The sequence below is a fragment of the Opisthocomus hoazin genome, chromosome 13 (assembly GCF_030867145.1).
Source record: "Opisthocomus hoazin isolate bOpiHoa1 chromosome 13, bOpiHoa1.hap1, whole genome shotgun sequence".
NCBI classification, from domain to species: domain Eukaryota; kingdom Metazoa; phylum Chordata; class Aves; order Opisthocomiformes; family Opisthocomidae; genus Opisthocomus; species Opisthocomus hoazin.
Genome location: NC_134426.1, coordinates 26,001,927 through 26,018,502, shown reverse-complemented (window position 1 = coordinate 26,018,502; position 16,576 = coordinate 26,001,927). Strand labels below are relative to the sequence as shown.

The 16,576-nt window shown below is 48.6% G+C and overlaps 1 protein-coding gene across 12 annotated transcripts in view; it reads right to left on the bottom strand.

The window, feature by feature from the left end:
• PITPNM2 (phosphatidylinositol transfer protein membrane associated 2) overlaps positions 1-16,576 on the bottom strand; it is a 145,715-nt gene that overhangs the window by 25,304 nt on the left and 103,835 nt on the right. For 11 of the 12 annotated variants that reach the window (XM_075434417.1, XM_075434424.1, XM_075434423.1 and 8 more), the window contains 8 exons: positions 13,446-13,550; positions 12,504-12,574; positions 8,354-8,598; positions 7,677-7,866; positions 6,216-6,335; positions 5,642-5,853; positions 715-890; positions 160-330 (listed from right to left, as the gene is read on the bottom strand). In XM_075434417.1, the coding sequence (XP_075290532.1) occupies positions 160-330; positions 715-890; positions 5,642-5,853; positions 6,216-6,335; positions 7,677-7,866; positions 8,354-8,598; positions 12,504-12,574; positions 13,446-13,550 (1,290 nt within the window). The remainder of the gene's footprint in view (positions 1-159; positions 331-714; positions 891-5,641; positions 5,854-6,215; positions 6,336-7,676; positions 7,867-8,353; positions 8,599-12,503; positions 12,575-13,445; positions 13,551-16,576) is intronic. The other variant, XM_075434422.1, reaches the window with a different exon arrangement.

The window sequence follows — 16,576 nt, the reverse complement described above, 5'->3', positions numbered from 1 at the left end:
CTGGTTTTGTTGGAAGAAAACAACTTTTCTGGTAAATCAGGAATAAGACTAACATTATAGGGCCAATTCTCTTTCTTGTCCTTCCCATTGCTTTGATAATTTCAAGTAAAGTGTGGATATAACCCTTCAGACAGCTAATACGGATCCAAAGAGACTTACCCAGAACAGCAGAATTGCCATCACCCAGCGGGAACCTTTGGTAACGAGGAATATTAAAGGGGGGCAAAAGGTAGAACTTCCTCTCCAGAAGTGGTTCGAGGCGTGAAGCAGATGGGTCTGCAGGGTGGAACAGGTTATAGACCTGCTGACAAGCTGGTCTGAGCTGAAAGACTAAAAAGATGAAGAAAATAACCCCTCAAGTATCAAAAGGTTATTTGTTAGACTATTGTAAAAAGGACAACTGTTGGGTTAAAAAAACATGCTAAGGATTCACCACCTCCCTCATCTTCCAGTTTAGACAACTGAAACAATTTATTACAATATTTATAGACCCAAGAATTGCCCGGTATTTTTAATGTTTGGAAGTACACTGCAAAATAAATTGCATAATCAGTACTAGCTAGAGCACACAGTGATCTGCTTCCTTACGGTGCAATAAATATCACAGATAAATGTTTGGGGTTTATCCGTTTGTCTCATCAAATCACCGTATCTGCAGCAGGAGCTGTTGCCAGCACCCACCGAGCGAGCTCAGCAGTCTACGTCAGGACTTACTATCAAGAGCTGGAATGACAGTTTTTCGCAGTGCAAGAACCAGACCCAAGGGAGAGCCAAAGAGGAAGAAGTCAGTGATCTCAAACTCAAACTTTCCAATATTTCCTCCGTCCAACATAGTGGAGCTACTAGATCGCCTGGATCCTGGGTCATTTCTCAGCACACTAGAATGTAAACTGGGACAAGAAGAGGAAATACAAGTCACAATTTATTCACGCTGTTTTTTTGTCATTGAAGGCCAGATACGTGACTGACAGTGACTACAATTCCTATCTCTTCAGCGAAGGAACTGTGCCAATCAACCCACCGATGTCTCAGGACTGTAGTTTTACTGGCCAGTAAAACATCCCCCCAAAAATTACCCCACCTCATCGCATAATTTAGACTGCACAAATCCACGCTGCAAGTGGGTTCATTTACACACTCCTATCTCCTCAAAATGGTTTTTCTTTTTGAGGAGTTAAAATCTGGGTTGCTGCTAGCAGAACAGTCATTTGCAAGATAAAATCACCAGCAAGCCAAAATTACTCAAGTAGCAGGGGAAAAAAGCAGGTTCACAGTGCATCACTCCGCGACACACATCACCGCTACGCTTTCTGGCTGTCAACACTCGCGTTCCTTCCATCACCTTAATCTCAAATGTTACGGAAAGCTGTGCTTACCCATTTCTTCCTCGTGGAAGTAGTTGGACAAATGTTATAGGATTGAAAAGGAAAGAGAAAAAAGAAAACGGGAGAGAGGAGAGAAAAAGAAAGATCAAAATCTGCAAGAGGGTTTCTAACAGCCTTGTGCACCGAGTTTGCACCACAGCTTCCATGCACGTGTATGGCATTCAGTGGGAATGGGAATTGGGTGTAATTAACTCAGTGGCCATATGAGTCATACGATAATTGTATTTATCGTGCGCCCAGGACTCTCCCACTTCTATTCTGCGCATAAGGTCACAACTGTAAAATTATTACCCAACTGCTTCTCAACCCCAGCCCAACAACTCCAGGTAACCATACTTAAAAAGAAGAACAATATAAAATATGTTCAGCTTTCCCCCTCTCTTTCAGGTGTCAAATCTGTTTGTGAAACTCAACCTGTGCACAGCGCAGGCTGGGCAACACAGCCACAGCCCTCGGTTTAACACCGAGATATAATTCACGTATCCCTCAGACACTGGGGAAGAAGCAGGAGCTCCTAGATGAAGATCCTGGGAACCCACCCCCACATTAGGAAGCGGCGTTTCTTTGCAGTCCAGATCTGGGATGAGACAGCGAAATGACAGGTGGGTTACACTAATAACCTGGTTCTCAAAAGGGCTCCTGAGATTCATCTGCCACCACCCAAAAGCAATAAGGTGCGATTTCTTTTGCTCTCCAGGTCCTACAGATTCAGGCGGCAGCCTTGCCGGGTTATTGCCGTTACAGTTTGAAGTGGAGAGCTGAAGACAGAGTACCAGCAGTGACGTAACAGGGTGTTTGCAAACACTTTAGAAAACATCTGAACAGGTTCTAGAAATTATGTAGGATAAATGGATACCACGACAGTTGGGCTGGATAAAAGGTTTACTGGCCTGGAGTCAGGGATGATGCAAATCTCTCGCCAGCTCTGCGGCCCCAAGTCGAAATCCCAGGTGGTCACCAGCACTTGCCGTGACTCTGTGCACAACAGGACTCGCCCATCGCGGCCATGGCTGAAGGCAGCGGGCTTGGCCACCTGGCTGGGCAGCTGTCCCAGCTCTGCCGTGCTCAGGGAAACAGGGCAGCTCCCTCCCCACCATCCGCAGCGCCCGCTCCTCCTCGGGGACAGCCATTCAATAAATGGGCAGCTGCAAATACGCACGTATTTGAGAAGAAAACCAGTTTTTCACTCGGACTTTGCTTTCCTGCTTTGGCAAATAATGCATTACAGAACCTCTGCTGAATGCCGCTCCCCAAGGATGCTAAAAAACCTTCTTCTCACGCCGCACTGTCGTGTATTCTCTAAAGGTGCACGCGTGCACGCGCACGGTACTATGCTCCCGGTTACCAACCGCGGGGGAATAACAAGCTTACTTATGCCAGACATACACACCACGGAAAGTCACAACAGTGATGTCAAAAGCGAGAGGAACAGGAGGTTACAGCAGTGACAGCTAAAAGGAGCATGTTTCCATTTCTGTGATGTGAACGAGCTTCCCCGAGATCGCGCTGCCAAGCCGCGCGACGCTGAAACGCGTTTAAAAACAAGGCACCTTCAGCCACAATTATTTCACCTGACAAGACTGCAACACGTGACGTTTGCTGCGCGTAAGGAATACAAAGCTATGTGGAACACGTTCAGATTTGCCGAAGACAAGGTGACAGCGGCGCAATTCGAATGAAGGCAGAAGAGGAAAGGCTGTGCTGACGGCGGAGGTGCTCCGGCGGGACGGGTGCGAGGGGGTTGTGGTGTGCTCCACCCGCCTTCCCACGGCATCTCCTCACGGTGAACGGGAGAGGACGAGCGCGCTCGTACTGCTCAGCAATTTGGACAGCTTCTCTCGTTTTACTGGGAATGTGATAGTCTTTTTAGCAATCAGAAGAAATGAGAGCCAAGGGGAACTCGGAATCCGTCATGCTCCAAGCCACCTACAGTGCCCTGTTCTCCCTTGAAAAAGCAGCAGATGTACCGTGTGCATTAATTAAACAAGAGCTTATGGATTTCAGAAGCAAATCAACTCATTTACAATAATACAAGTACAGCACAGCCAGAAATAATGTAGTTGTGCAGAAGGACTGAATTTAAAAATAAACGTGCGATTGCAATCTCCAGATGCTGCTCTGGCTTGCTGGGCACTATCCCAGGGAAGCGGGTAGGTCTGACACACCAGTCAAAATGAGTGCCTTTGGCACAAGTCGAAACCTGCAATCGGCACGGACAGAAAGGGCCCCGAATGCCAGGCTGCCCATCTGCTGAGCCCATCAGGAGAACGTGGCTCTGTTCTGCCAACCTCCCGCACGAAGCCGCGTCACGTCAGGGCTTGGTTTTCGTATGGGAAAATCACTGCTTGGTGACGGAGAGGCTGAGGGGCTCTGGCTGCGCTGCTCAGTAGTGACGGCTGCAAGCACCAGGTTCCAGGGACGGATCCGCGTGTGACCCCGTGCCATCACGCAGGAAGGGAAGAGGTGGATCACTGCAGCCCAGCCTCCCGGGCGTCACGGAGCGGAAGGGAGAGAAGCCGAGAAACCTCATACAACAGCTTCAACCCACCCCTCTCCCGGAGCAAATCTTGCTCCTGAGCTCTAGGAAGGGACTCATTTTTGACCCAAGGTCTAAAGGTAGATTTAAAAAGATAAAAAAACTCGCAAGAAGCAAAGATGCACCAATCCATTGGCACACTGAACACTGACAGCCCTTCCCAGGCTCCCCCCAGGCGCTCCACATTGGGAGCGGGCACAATCCTTCTGAGATGGAGCAGCAGGGACCAGGACAAAGCTATCTGAAATGACAGACTGTGCCATCCCTTATCCACATCCGGCCCAGTGCTTGTTCTAAACCAGATGTAAAACTGCAGCAAGATGCCAGCCCACTTTCCTTAGCTCAGTCCATGTCCCTGAGGTCAAGAACAAGGAGGAAAAAGAGTACGTTTTTGCACGGCTCGTATTTTCTCCTGTAATACAGGAGGCTGTTTTGATAAGGTACAAACAAGAGACTGATTGCCTTTTATTAACCTGTTGGAAATAGCTGAGAAGCTTCTTGTAGTTTTTGTAAATGCAGCTGTCTTTCTGAATTTAGTATCTCTGCACACCAACGACATTCACTTTGACACTTTCTCTCTCCTATGAATCTGTCACAAAAGGGCCCCTGACATGGCAGGACAACACGAGTCCCCGTGCTGGAGCATGACTGCAAGTAGTGATGGAGGGGCAGAAGTGCAGGACAAGCCTTCAGCTCGGCACAGGGCAAAAGGAACAGCCTGGGGCACAGTCGCCATACAGACAATTGTGTTTTGTAGGGGGAAAACATTGCTCCCCGGTACCTGGGACCCAGGGGAAGAGGGATTAAGAAGGTGTTGCAGTTCCTCCATGCCTGCAGGAGGGAAAGGTCTGTGCTGTCCAGTTCCACAGGCTGAAGAAGATGATTCAGTCAGAAAAAGCCTCCAGGCTTACAGAAGTAATCCCTGAACGATCAGCAGCAACGGAAAGACTGTTATGAAAATTTCATCAGTTATGTTAACGGATACGTTTCTGAAAGTCCATTTGAAGAACCTTAGGAATGTGATAACTGGGGGCTGCGATAGCGAGTAACAAATTTGAAACACGACCTCGGTACAACAGAGCAGCCCTGCCAGGAGACAGAACACAAACTCCTGTCCCTGGATCCACACAGGGGACAGAACACAAACCCCTGTCCCTGGGTCCACACAGGGGACAGAGCACAAACCCCTGTCCCTGGGTCCACACAGGGGACAGAGCACAAACCCCTGTCCCTGGGTCCACACAAGGGACAGAACACAAACCCCTGTCCCTGGGTCCACACAGGGGACAGAACACAAACCCCCATCCTTGGGTCCACACAGGGGACAGAACACAAACCCCTGTCCCTGCTCCATACAGTTCTGCTTCACCTTCTTCCCTCGCGCTCTTTCGACTTTTGCTTTACGACCTCCATCCTGCAGCTGCAGCACAGCAAAAAGCAGTGACCTGACTGCCTTGGCCATCAAGCAGCAGGATGAAGGGCTTCTTGTCATCGTAATACAGATGCAGCAGAGCAGCTGGATTCTCTCATTGCCACTGAGCAGGAGCGCTGTTAATTTTTTTTTGTATATACAACACACTGAGATCTGTACCCCTCTAATCTAAATGAGACACTTTTCTCCACCTTGCTTATCACAGGATGACAAGGCAACATTCAGGCTTCACAGATGCACCAGTCTCAGCTCCAGAATATTGCTGGTTCTGTTCCTTCAGAATCTTACCTTGAAAGAAAGGCTTGATGCTGCTTTATCGTGTCCAGTTCATAGGTTGATGAATCACTCCTTTTTCGTGGCAGCTGCTTCTTTGGATCTTCTCCGTTGCTACGGGGAATATCAATGTTGCTCCTGCTGAGGTGTCTGCTGGCTTCCAGATTAGAGCCACTGGAACAATAGCTGTTGTTCACCGTTATTCCAGGAGACAGGAGGTCGGTATCCTGGGATTTGAAATATATGTGTTTAGCTCTCTGACAGCTGAGTCAGGAGTACACCCACATTCTGTCCTTCTCCTTCTACTCTCCTTTCCCCATCTACCCCAAGATCCAGCTGAAGGCAATACAGTACCTCAGACCAAATAACTTCCTAAGGGTGTCGGTGATGCTTCACCCTCTGGTGTGAAGCATCCCTGTTCAGAGAAAATGCAAGCGAACTGAGACACACATGCACCTTAAGACACGTTCACATTGATAAGGAAGAGACTCTTTGTTGTTTCATGAGAAGATCCTTACTAAAAACAGGGGCCATGGAGGCTCTGTGGCCAGTAGACCTATTCCCAGGAGACACTGGGAGCCAGCATTACCTGGACACTCACAACGCTTCCTCGCCGACTGCTGTTCTGGCTCTCGGACACAGTCTGATTGCTGTAGCATAAGGCATCAAATCCCAGGATTCCTCCAACACAGTCCCCTACCAAGCAGACCTGAAAAAGGCAACAGAAGCAGGGGACAAGGGGAAAAAAAAAGCCCCTTGACTTCAGTTCAGAAACAACAGTTAAACAGAGTGCTGGATTAGACCTAGGAAAGCTGCAGTAACAGGATGCCCGGTGCTTTCATCAGTAAAACTATTCAGTCCGTGAACATCCACTCATATCCTGCAGACCCTCGTTAGCTAACATAGCTAATGTGTTCTAGCTGTCCCCACCAGCCGACTGGAGCAAAGTGAAAGCACCACAGAGCACTGACCGCGGCTAACTCCAGCCTCAGAAAACCAAGCTTGATTCCCTCCTTGCCAGCTGTTCATGCTACTTCAGGCAAGCTTCCCCATGCTTCTGCTCCCTGTGTGTTCCCTGAGGAGATAAGGCTGTCCTGCCTCCAAACATATTGACAGATAGAATCATAGACTCATCGAACGGTGTGGGTTGGAAAGGACCTTAGAGATCACCTCGTTCCAACTTCACTGCCATGGGCAGGGATATCTTCCACCAGCCCAGGGTGCTCCAAGTCCCATCCAACCTGGCCTTGAGCACTGCCGGGGAGGAGGCAGCCACAGCTTCTCTGGGCAACCTGGGCCAGGGCCTCACCACCTTCATCGTAAAGAATTTCTTCCTTTTATCTAATCTAAACCTCCCCTCTTTCAACTTGAAGCCATTACCCCTTGTCCTATCACTCCATGCCCTTGTGAAAAACGAAGGCACAGTAACGCACTGAGACCCCCGGCTAGGAGAGGGCTGTCTGGGGCCCTGGCCACAGCGCTGGCTGGGCAGAAGCTCATGGTGGGTAAATCCCACCACAGCAGTGCAATGCGACAGCCAGTCCAACAGCTCAGACCTCGCGGGGCTGGAGACCCGCTTTGCTCACAGAGGCGTGAGGCTCAGCCACGGTCTGTTACGGGGCGCAGCGGCTGCACAGCCTCAAAAAAGCATCCCGCTTCTGCGACAACTCCAGCGCGAGCTGCTGAAGATGGGAATGCTTAAACAGCCTTGGTTTGCAATGGGAGTAGAGATCCTGTTTAGTAACAAAGGCAGGATTCCTGATTTGGAAAGGTGTGTCACGCTGAAAACTGATTAACTCCACAGCTTTGTAGCTTCATATCTGAACACAAGCTCAGACTTTGCTTTGAATCCCAAAGGTTCAAGACAGAGCATAAGCAATAATCTCTCTCTCTCAGAAAGAAAGAAATGGCAGCACAATACTTTCTTATTGCAGCTCAGCACTGTCATGTTTCCATCCCTCCTGAGAGATTAATGGAAAAGAGAGCTTCAGAAGGAAATTGCTTCCCTTGCTCTCCCTTTCATTGTGGCTATAAACAGCGGCTGGCTCACCTGGCCGCTGAATGACATTCCCTCCTGGGATCTGATGAACTCGTTGTAGGCCTGGTTGGCTCTGACGATGACGGTGGCTACGGCTTCTTGGTACTGCGGGGAGGACGTCGCTAGCAGAGGGAGTGCAGCAAGGGGAATGTGATCCTGGCTGTTGGACAGGCAGCCTTCGTCATAACTGTACGGGCTCAGGCTGGACAGGGCAAGAGACATTGGAAATATTCAGCCTAACATGCAGAGCGGGGAAAACCATTTGCAGAGGCTCCAGTCAGTATTGCGGTTCATTAAAAAAAAAGCCTCTAGATAGAAAGGCCGTTTATTCCACTGTGAATGGGTGAGAGCTTAATAAATCTTAACCTCCCATCAAACGTAAATCTTCAAGCACAACATACTTACATTGATAGAACAACCCTCAGACAAGGAATTAAAGCCTTAGTATTTATTGGATTAATTAGAATAAATCAATCTTAGAACTCTTGCTGCATGATTACTGTATTCACTGCAGCGAAGTATGAAATTGAGATTGAATGCTTCACTAGTATATTAGTAAGTGCATTCTCGAAGCGTGGTCAGAGCTTTCAATACTACATGCAGAACATTTCGGGGATGCAAGAAAAGAAACAAAAAACAAGAGTGAAATTTTACACATTTCCCTCTGTGGTGAAATAGCACCAACTTACCTGGACACCAGCGAAAACGCTTCGGAGCAGATGGCTGGGCAAGGGACTAGCCTGATGGCAATGTGTCCCAGAGCAGCTGGGTAATGCACCCTCATCACTGTGTCAAATACTGTCGTGATGGTGTTGACATCCCCTTGCTTCGAGCTCTGGTCACCGCTCCCTGAGTCCAGGATGTTCCCTCCATGGAGTACCAGGAGGAGGACGTGGATTTTACTTGGCTGCATTAACGGCTGCACTGATTCATCCTAGGCAGGAGCGAAAGAGAGCACGGTAGAGAGGCTTCTTTTGCAAAGAGATTTTATTTGGTCCAAGTGCATTTTATGCAAATTTTATCACCTTTTCTTCTCCAAGCTCACACATGGTGCGTACCACAAAAGCACCATCCACACCAAGTCCAGTCAGGGATGAGGCAAACAACAGCCTGTGAAGCAAGGTATTTCCAGCTGCAGCAGTATTAGCGAGGCCACCAGGCCTTGGCAAGCCCCCATCTAGCAGGCTGAGTTCAGTCTGGGCCATCCACACGCAGGGATAATCGCAGTGTGAGAAGGACAAGAAACGTGGAGACCTTCTGAACAGAGACTGCAAGAGTTCAGCTTGATTTGCTTCGCAAAGCTACCTGAGAACCAAATGCCTGCTCTCAGACACAGTGGAGATGAACTTCTAAGAAGGGAGGTGTTAGCTCGGAGCAGCTAATGATGATAAAGGCAATGTCCCTGCTCATGGCAGGGGGGTTGGAATCAGATGATCTTTAAGGTCCCTTCCAACTCAAACCATTCTATAATTCTATGAGTTATGACAGCTGAGGAGGGAAGAGCGGTTCTTCAGCCAATGGACAAGCACAAGAAACTAAGTGTAGACTGAAAACCAGGTTTCTAACCACAGGAGACAGAAGGTTTTAGAATAACACTTGCAGGTTTGTGGGTAAGAAATTAAACTGTCTTCAAGAAGGAATGGGCTTAACTCATGGAAATGGGCATCAGATACACCTGGACACAAGAGCCGAGAGCCTGACCACTCCTTCCAGGTCTCTTCTCCCACACACGCGCATGCACAAACACACACAGCCTCCGCGTAACGGACTGTCCTAAGCAGAAGGAACGCTGTTAAGTAGAAAAAAAATTCCCTGAAATTGTAACCAGCTACAACATGGCAGCAGTAAAGGCATTACTTGTGTGCGTTGGGGTGGAAAAATACAGAAAAAAAAGATGGGTGTTGCCTTCTGCTGGGGTGCTGAGCTCAGCTGCAGCGGCTGACGCTAAAACACATTCAGCCAAGTTAACAAACAAGATCTAACAGGTCAGCAAGCAGCAAGTCACTGGGAAACAAGCTGAAGGAAGAGGTCAGTCACTGCATCTGTTTGCCTACGACAGAAGTTATAAATAAGACTTCAGATTTGCTTATGCTGTTGCAAAAGAGGAAGTGAAAAGAAAAATCTTCGAGGCCCCACGACCCAAGGACTGGCCAACGTCTGGCTGGGAGACTGCTGCATGAACCCGGCAAAGGCTTTTATCTTGGCTGTCCAGGTCGCTTGCTTATTCTGTTGACTCAGTTCCTTGCCTAAAAAGACAGGCTGCGGTTCGAGGGAAGGAGGGAACTGTATCTGAACTCCCTAGTGGGTTATCGTTAAGTGCCCTGCCAGGACAGCTGGAAGCCCAACCCTGATGCCCCAGGAGCAGGTACAAGAACATCCATTTGTACCAGCTGCATATTATAACACAACCGAGCAGTAACTGTTTTTAGCATCTATTCGCTATGAGGGCTTGCAGTGTTTACGGCTCCCACACGGACTCCAATCCCCCACCACAACACCCTGAGATACGTGAAAGCAGGCGCTGATCTTTCATCCTGTGCCTCATCCCTTGTGCTAGCAGGGAAAACATTTGGGAAAGTCCTGCGCAGCTCCCTGCTGAGGCAGAGAAACTGCCATTGGGAGGGGGTGTGGAAGGGGTGGAGGGCAGCAGTATTTTCTGCTTGGCAAATTCTTCTCATTTTAGCATCTTTAGTCACCTGCTGTCCTTTGAGCAGTGACTGAGCCCCTGACAAACCTGCCGGTGGGAGGGAAGCACGCCCAGGCACGCGTTAGAGTCACAGAACCACAGAATGCTTTGGGTTGGAAGGGACCTTTCGAGGTCATCTAGCCCAACGCCCCTGCAGCGAGATCTTCAACCAGACCAGGTTGCTCAGAGTACCGTCCAGCCTGGCTTTGAATGTTTCCAGGGATGGGGCCTCCACTACCTCTCTGGGCAACCTATTCCAGGGTTTCACCACCCTCATGGTAAAAAACCTCTTCCTTATATCCAGTCTAAACCTACCCTCCCTAGCAACCTAACAACTAGCTTGCATTTTTACCAGATAATGTTAAAGCACGTCTTAATACACAGCCCACCAGAAGTATTAAAATTCACATCAAAGGCAGTAATAAAGATGTTCCAGACCTTCTGCATAAGAATGGCCTTTAATTATTTAGTACCAATAGACTGTATTAATGCCTGCTCTTTAAACCTGCTCTGATTCCAGTTTACAGCGCCTGCAAGGTGAACTTTTGCCTGGCTGGAGGCATGGGAGGAGCACTCTCAGCACCACTTCAGCTTTCAGACAAATGTTTTAAGTGCTCGTTCGGAGAACCACATGAGTCACCAAGCTCAGGTCACCTGGAGGTTTATCAGCAGGCATTTGGAGGTGCCTTTCCCTTTCACTTCATTAACCTCTGCTCTTCAAGGAAGGGGGGAACATGCAAGAAACTGCGGATTAGTTTAGGGGTGGAGGTGGCTATTTAGAACTTTCTTGTAAGATCTGGAATCACTTAAGACACCTCATTCTTGAACTAGCTTTTGGAGATGGAGGCTCTTAACCTGAAAATCACTGAAATAGTGGCTAGGAACTTCATACTATTTCAGCAGACTGTTTATGAATAACTACAAATGACTGCCTTTTCAGTCTCACTTTGAAGCCCGTTCTTTTTCTAATCTGAAGGCAGAAATAGGAGGGAATTGAGTTTTCACAGCCCTCTGCAGAAGATGAGTTCTCCACACCATTTTGAGCTGTAAGAGAAATCATAGGGTTGCGACTTGCTTATCTTGAGGTGGCTAGAGCTGTTCCTGTTCCCAGCCACCCACTCTCCCCACAGCCCTCAAGCTCTCAGTCGATTACGAAAAAGCCAGACCACCAGGAACTTCCAGCCTGGCACACAGAGTAACACCAAAGTCACGCTCGCTGTTGTTAATAGACCACGAGACAACTCTGGCAGTTCCACAGGCACTCTGGAAGCAGCTACAGCGTCTCTGCAGCACAGACCGGCAGATGCTTTAAGGGCAGGATGAGTACAGCCACTCCAAGACACGCTGCCTCATTAGGACACTCAATTGCAAAAGCCTGTATATTCAAGTTCAGAAAGCGGGGGTGAGTGGGTATTATTTATTTTTTATTTTGTCCAGGGCGCTGATACAGGCGATGCTGTAACTGGTTTCCAAACAAGACCCTGAGCAGCTCCAAAGAGTTAGCTTGGACTATCGCAGCCTGCACCTCGGTGCTGCGGCAACGCGTCTCTCCCGCTCCCACGTCCACGCCAGCTCAGCCGGCATTACCGGGACAGCTCTACCCGGCAGCGCCTCCGGCAGCGGTTATCCCCACAGGATCAGCACTTTTCCAGCTGGATACTTGACACTGCCTGCAACCTACAGAGCATTTTCTATACGATATTCGTAAGATGAGTGAAATAATCCCTTAAACCTACTCATGAAGCACACTCTCCATGAATCTTTTCAGTGGTGCCCAATGAGAGAACAAGAGGCAACGGGCACAAACTGAAGCAGAGGAAGCTCCAGCTGAACATGAGGAAGAACTTCTTCCCTCTGAGGGTGACGGAGCCCTGGCCCAGGCTGCCCAGGGAGGCTGTGGAGTCTCCTTCTCTGGAGATATTCCAGACCTGCCTGGACGTGGTGCTGTGCAGCCTGCTCTGGGTGACCCTGCTTCGGCAGGGGGTTGGGCTGGGTGACCCACAGAGGTCCCTTCCAACTCCCACCATGCTGGGATTCTGTGACACACAGAGCCAATACGCCCCTCACAGCAAAGCAAGCCGTTCACCCCATTCACCCCACACGGACACGTTCCAGCAGCAAAAGCTCTCGTTACAAGAAACCGAAGCACTCACTTCAACGATGCTGAGCCTCTCCACGCTGGAGCCGACGTGGTACTCCGCTGACGTCTCGTGATACAAATCACCTGGAAGCACAGAGGTTCAAAACATCAGCGCTGCAAGATGCTATTCAGCAAAGACACTCTTCCACAAAGACACTGTTCGTTCCAATGCCCCTCAGCCTCTTCTGCCTCACATCTCCTTAATTATTTCACGAAATTGCCCTCTCCCTCCCTCCTGCCTCCTTCCACCCGAGAAGCCTGGGCAATGCTGGGTCACTCATTTTCCGGCAATTCCTCGCAACCTCGGTAAGCGCTGAGGACATCAGCCAGCTCTTCTCTCATTACAGCGATCCATCGCTTTTTTAAGGATGGCAACAGCGGGAAATCCCTGCGCAACCATCGGAAATGATCGGCTCATGGGAAAATAAAAGGAATTGCTTGAACTATGCTGAGGGAGCAGGGATCCGACACGTTCGTACGTCTGTGCCTACACAGACCGACTTTGTAGCACGAAGCCTAAGTTTCATCTTCCACCGTGCTGCTACACGCGTCGAGCTGGCTGAGGAGCCAGCTTCCTTTCAGAATTCCATAACGAGGAGCAGAAAATAAAAGCAAGGCAGATACAGACAAGAACAAAGGATGGAGCAAGAGGAAAGAAGAGTCAGGAGAAACTCATTCAAGACGGAGCTGGAATATTTCATCGTTATACGAGAAAACCCTGGCTGTCACACAAAGGAGCCTAACCATGGTGTAAAAGAAATGAATCAAGAGCTATCCCAGCTCCCACTGGGCAATTCTTTCTTGGCAGCACTGGGCAGTCATTTTTATGCTCTGTCTCAGCTTCTCCTTTTGTGAGATGAAGATAACAAGTTTTACCTTTTTCAGAATGTGGCTGTAACAATTGCCTGGAAATACTGTAAAATATCACATGCAGTTTTTACTTAAAAAAATTTACCCTGGACATCATCGCATTCGGGGGTTTCAATTTTATCCATCAGATCATTGGAACTCCATTTGGTTATTTCTTTCGGGAACATTTCCTCATTGTCAGACAAGTCCTCTTTAAAAAACAGATTTTTTTGAGAGTCATACACACACAAATATACGTACAGACAAGACCACAGAATAAAAGTAAGGCTTCATAACTCTGTGTAATCTTATAAACATTTGGATGGCTTAACAGAACATGATACTTCACCAGCTTTTGATAGCTACAAATCAAACCACCTTTTAAAAAATAAACAAAACATTTTAGCTGCATGTTTTTAACAAACCAACCTCTTAAACTGTGGAAAAAGTAACACGGATTTTTAATGCTACCATTTCAGGTACCAAGTTTGATGCTTTTCTTGCCATACTTTCTGATGACGCTAAAGCAGCCAGAAAGCTCCAGCACGGGAGAGGACAAAGCAACGTTTGCCGCTGGGATCCTCCCAGACCCGTCTGCAAGCTGCAGGATGTCTTTGGGGGAAGCGCTGACAAGAATCACTATTGTTAATAGGACCGAACACCTAAAAAGGCATGAGTAATAAAGGAAATGTGAACTCCCTAGGCTATCTTTAGCCTGATTTCCTTCGGAGATGAGACTTGTTTGATCACACTGAGTGCATGTGTCTGCCATTTCCCTCCTACCTCACAATCTCCTGAATCCTCTGGCTCAGTTCAACTACAGTTGATAAAGAATAAGTGTCCCAAAAATATTGTGTTTCTAGAAGTGTAATTAAAATGAAGAGACATATAATGGAGAGACGCTATAAAACGCCCCACAGTAGCATCCAAACGTACAAAAGATTAATAGCCTTGCTCTACAGCAGACATCAGAGGAGCTCTGCCAGGTTAGGGGGGAGAGGTGGGCTGTCAGGCGGGCGACACTGGAAGGCAGGCTTGTGCTTTGTGCAGGGTGCTGGGCTGCAGAGCCCTAATTCACCGCCGCACAGTCCAGCCTTGCCCATCCACGGGCCTTTGCTGGTACGTCCATAGGGAAAGAAGCAGCTGAGCCCCGCGGAGTCATCACTAGGCAGGCTATCAGCAGCCATAACACTGGAAGAACTCAGCCCATGGCCCCCACCGGACACCCCACGCCCACCCCCATCCCTGCTGGCCTGGGCTGGGTTACCCAACACGTCTGGACTTCTCCCACAAGAGGCTGAGCTTGCTCTCAGCCCAAGCCTGAACACAGGGTGGCCAGGCTGGAGCTGAGCAAGGGCTCCCAAAAACATGGTTTACGTCAAACCAGAGGTCCTTCGAGACAGCGGCAGCCTGATGGCCGCTTTACGGGGCGAGAGCACGGACCCGGCGTGAGCCAGGCAGGACAGCATCCACCCTTCATGTTTAATCCTGGGGGGTTCTTGGGAAGGACACAGAGCTCCCATGGGAAACCAAACAACGGCAATGGAAGTCTTGCAAAGATGCATTTGGTATGGCTTGCTGGTTCCTTCTCCCCACCCCCCCTTCCTCTTCTCTTTTTTACATTGAGGATGTATCTTTTACTGTTACAGAGGTTAAGTGCTTTCTAATTTATTTATTGTTCTGCGCTTAGTATTTCTTTCCTGAAAATTTTGGGCTTGTAAATTCAATGAAGAGTTATAAACATAATAATAACAGCAGTAATTACTGATGTCTTGAAGATCTAAAAGCTGTAATCTTCAGAGTCCCAGACTAGGATTCCCCCTTTCTTGTTGCTGTACAGCTACTAAGAAAATAATTAATCTGAAGAGTCCTAGGATGGGGAACAAAAGGATGATGAAATACATTCATCTTTTCAGCAAATCTGAGCAACAGCTTAAAAAAAAAATATATGGAGGGGACTAAGTGCAGAGCCAAGCAAAGACCAATTATTTTTAGGAGCTTCCATTTACACTTTGACCACGAAAAGAGAGTGACCTGGAAACCTTGCATCAGCATGCCATTTCCTTTTCAGCAAGAGGAAAAAAATCGGAGTAAATCCTCATTTCCCTGCACAAGGGAGTGCGGAGCTACCTGTTCGGAGCAAGCGGAAAGCACAGGCATGTACCACACATGCTGGTAGAGAATTAAGCAGAAGATTGTACTCCAAGCTCCTCCAGCAACTTAATCTAAATATTAAACTTATTTCCTTGAGAGGTTTAATTACAGCCCTTATTGCTGCTCAAGTGATCATTGAATGGGATATTACTCCCATTATTAGCATTTATTACAGGACAGATATTAGATATTACTGTATTTGTCACTATCTTTACCAGAGCATGCCAGTGAATGAAGATGAGTGGGAAGCCAGCGAGAAGAAATCTTCTTGGGCTCAGGTTACGCCCACTGCACCGCGAGGAAATGTGTGTGTGTATCTGGGAAGCTCTTCTGAGGAACTCTGCCCGGTGTTGACTCACATCCCGATCTGCGCCAGTTCCCATGGTACCGACCCCGCAAGCCTCCCCGGCAGGATGAGCCGCACGCGGTGCTTCATCTCCGCTCGCCGACCCGGAGCCGGGACGCGTCCTCTGCGGGCCAAGGGGCAGCAAGAGGTCCCTCCCGAAGAGAGGGCTGTGCTCAACCGCACACACATCAAGGCTTCCACTCGTCAGCCAAAATCCTGTCAGCCCAGGCAGACTTTTCCAACCCGACTGCGCGGATTGCAGAGGACAATCTGTGCATAACTGGAGACACGCTGTGTGCCAGCAGAAGAGGAGCTGCTTTTTCTGTTGGCGAGCTCCTAGAAGTATCGCAGCAGAGGTGCCGATAGCAACTGTGGCACAAGGCTCATTTTTGTTAATCCTCCTTCCCAGGCCTGTTGGGAGCATGTCAGGGATTCCCCAGGGGCCTGGATCCCAGGCAGAGCCATCTCTATCTCAGTTTTATTACCGAGTAATTAAAAAGGCATAAAAGAGGGTGGCTAGCAATGATGCTGTTTCGATGACTCACTCCTCTTTTCTTGCATGTATATTGCTACGATAAATCCCTTACACAGTTTTTTGTAGATGCTACACAAGTTTATAAATAGGGACACTTAAACTAAGCTGGCCCTTCTCCTTCCAGGCAAGAGACACATTCCTCCCCTGCCTTGTACGCAGCCTGGCCATTTCAACTGCTGTTATGCAAGTCACTACGATAGCT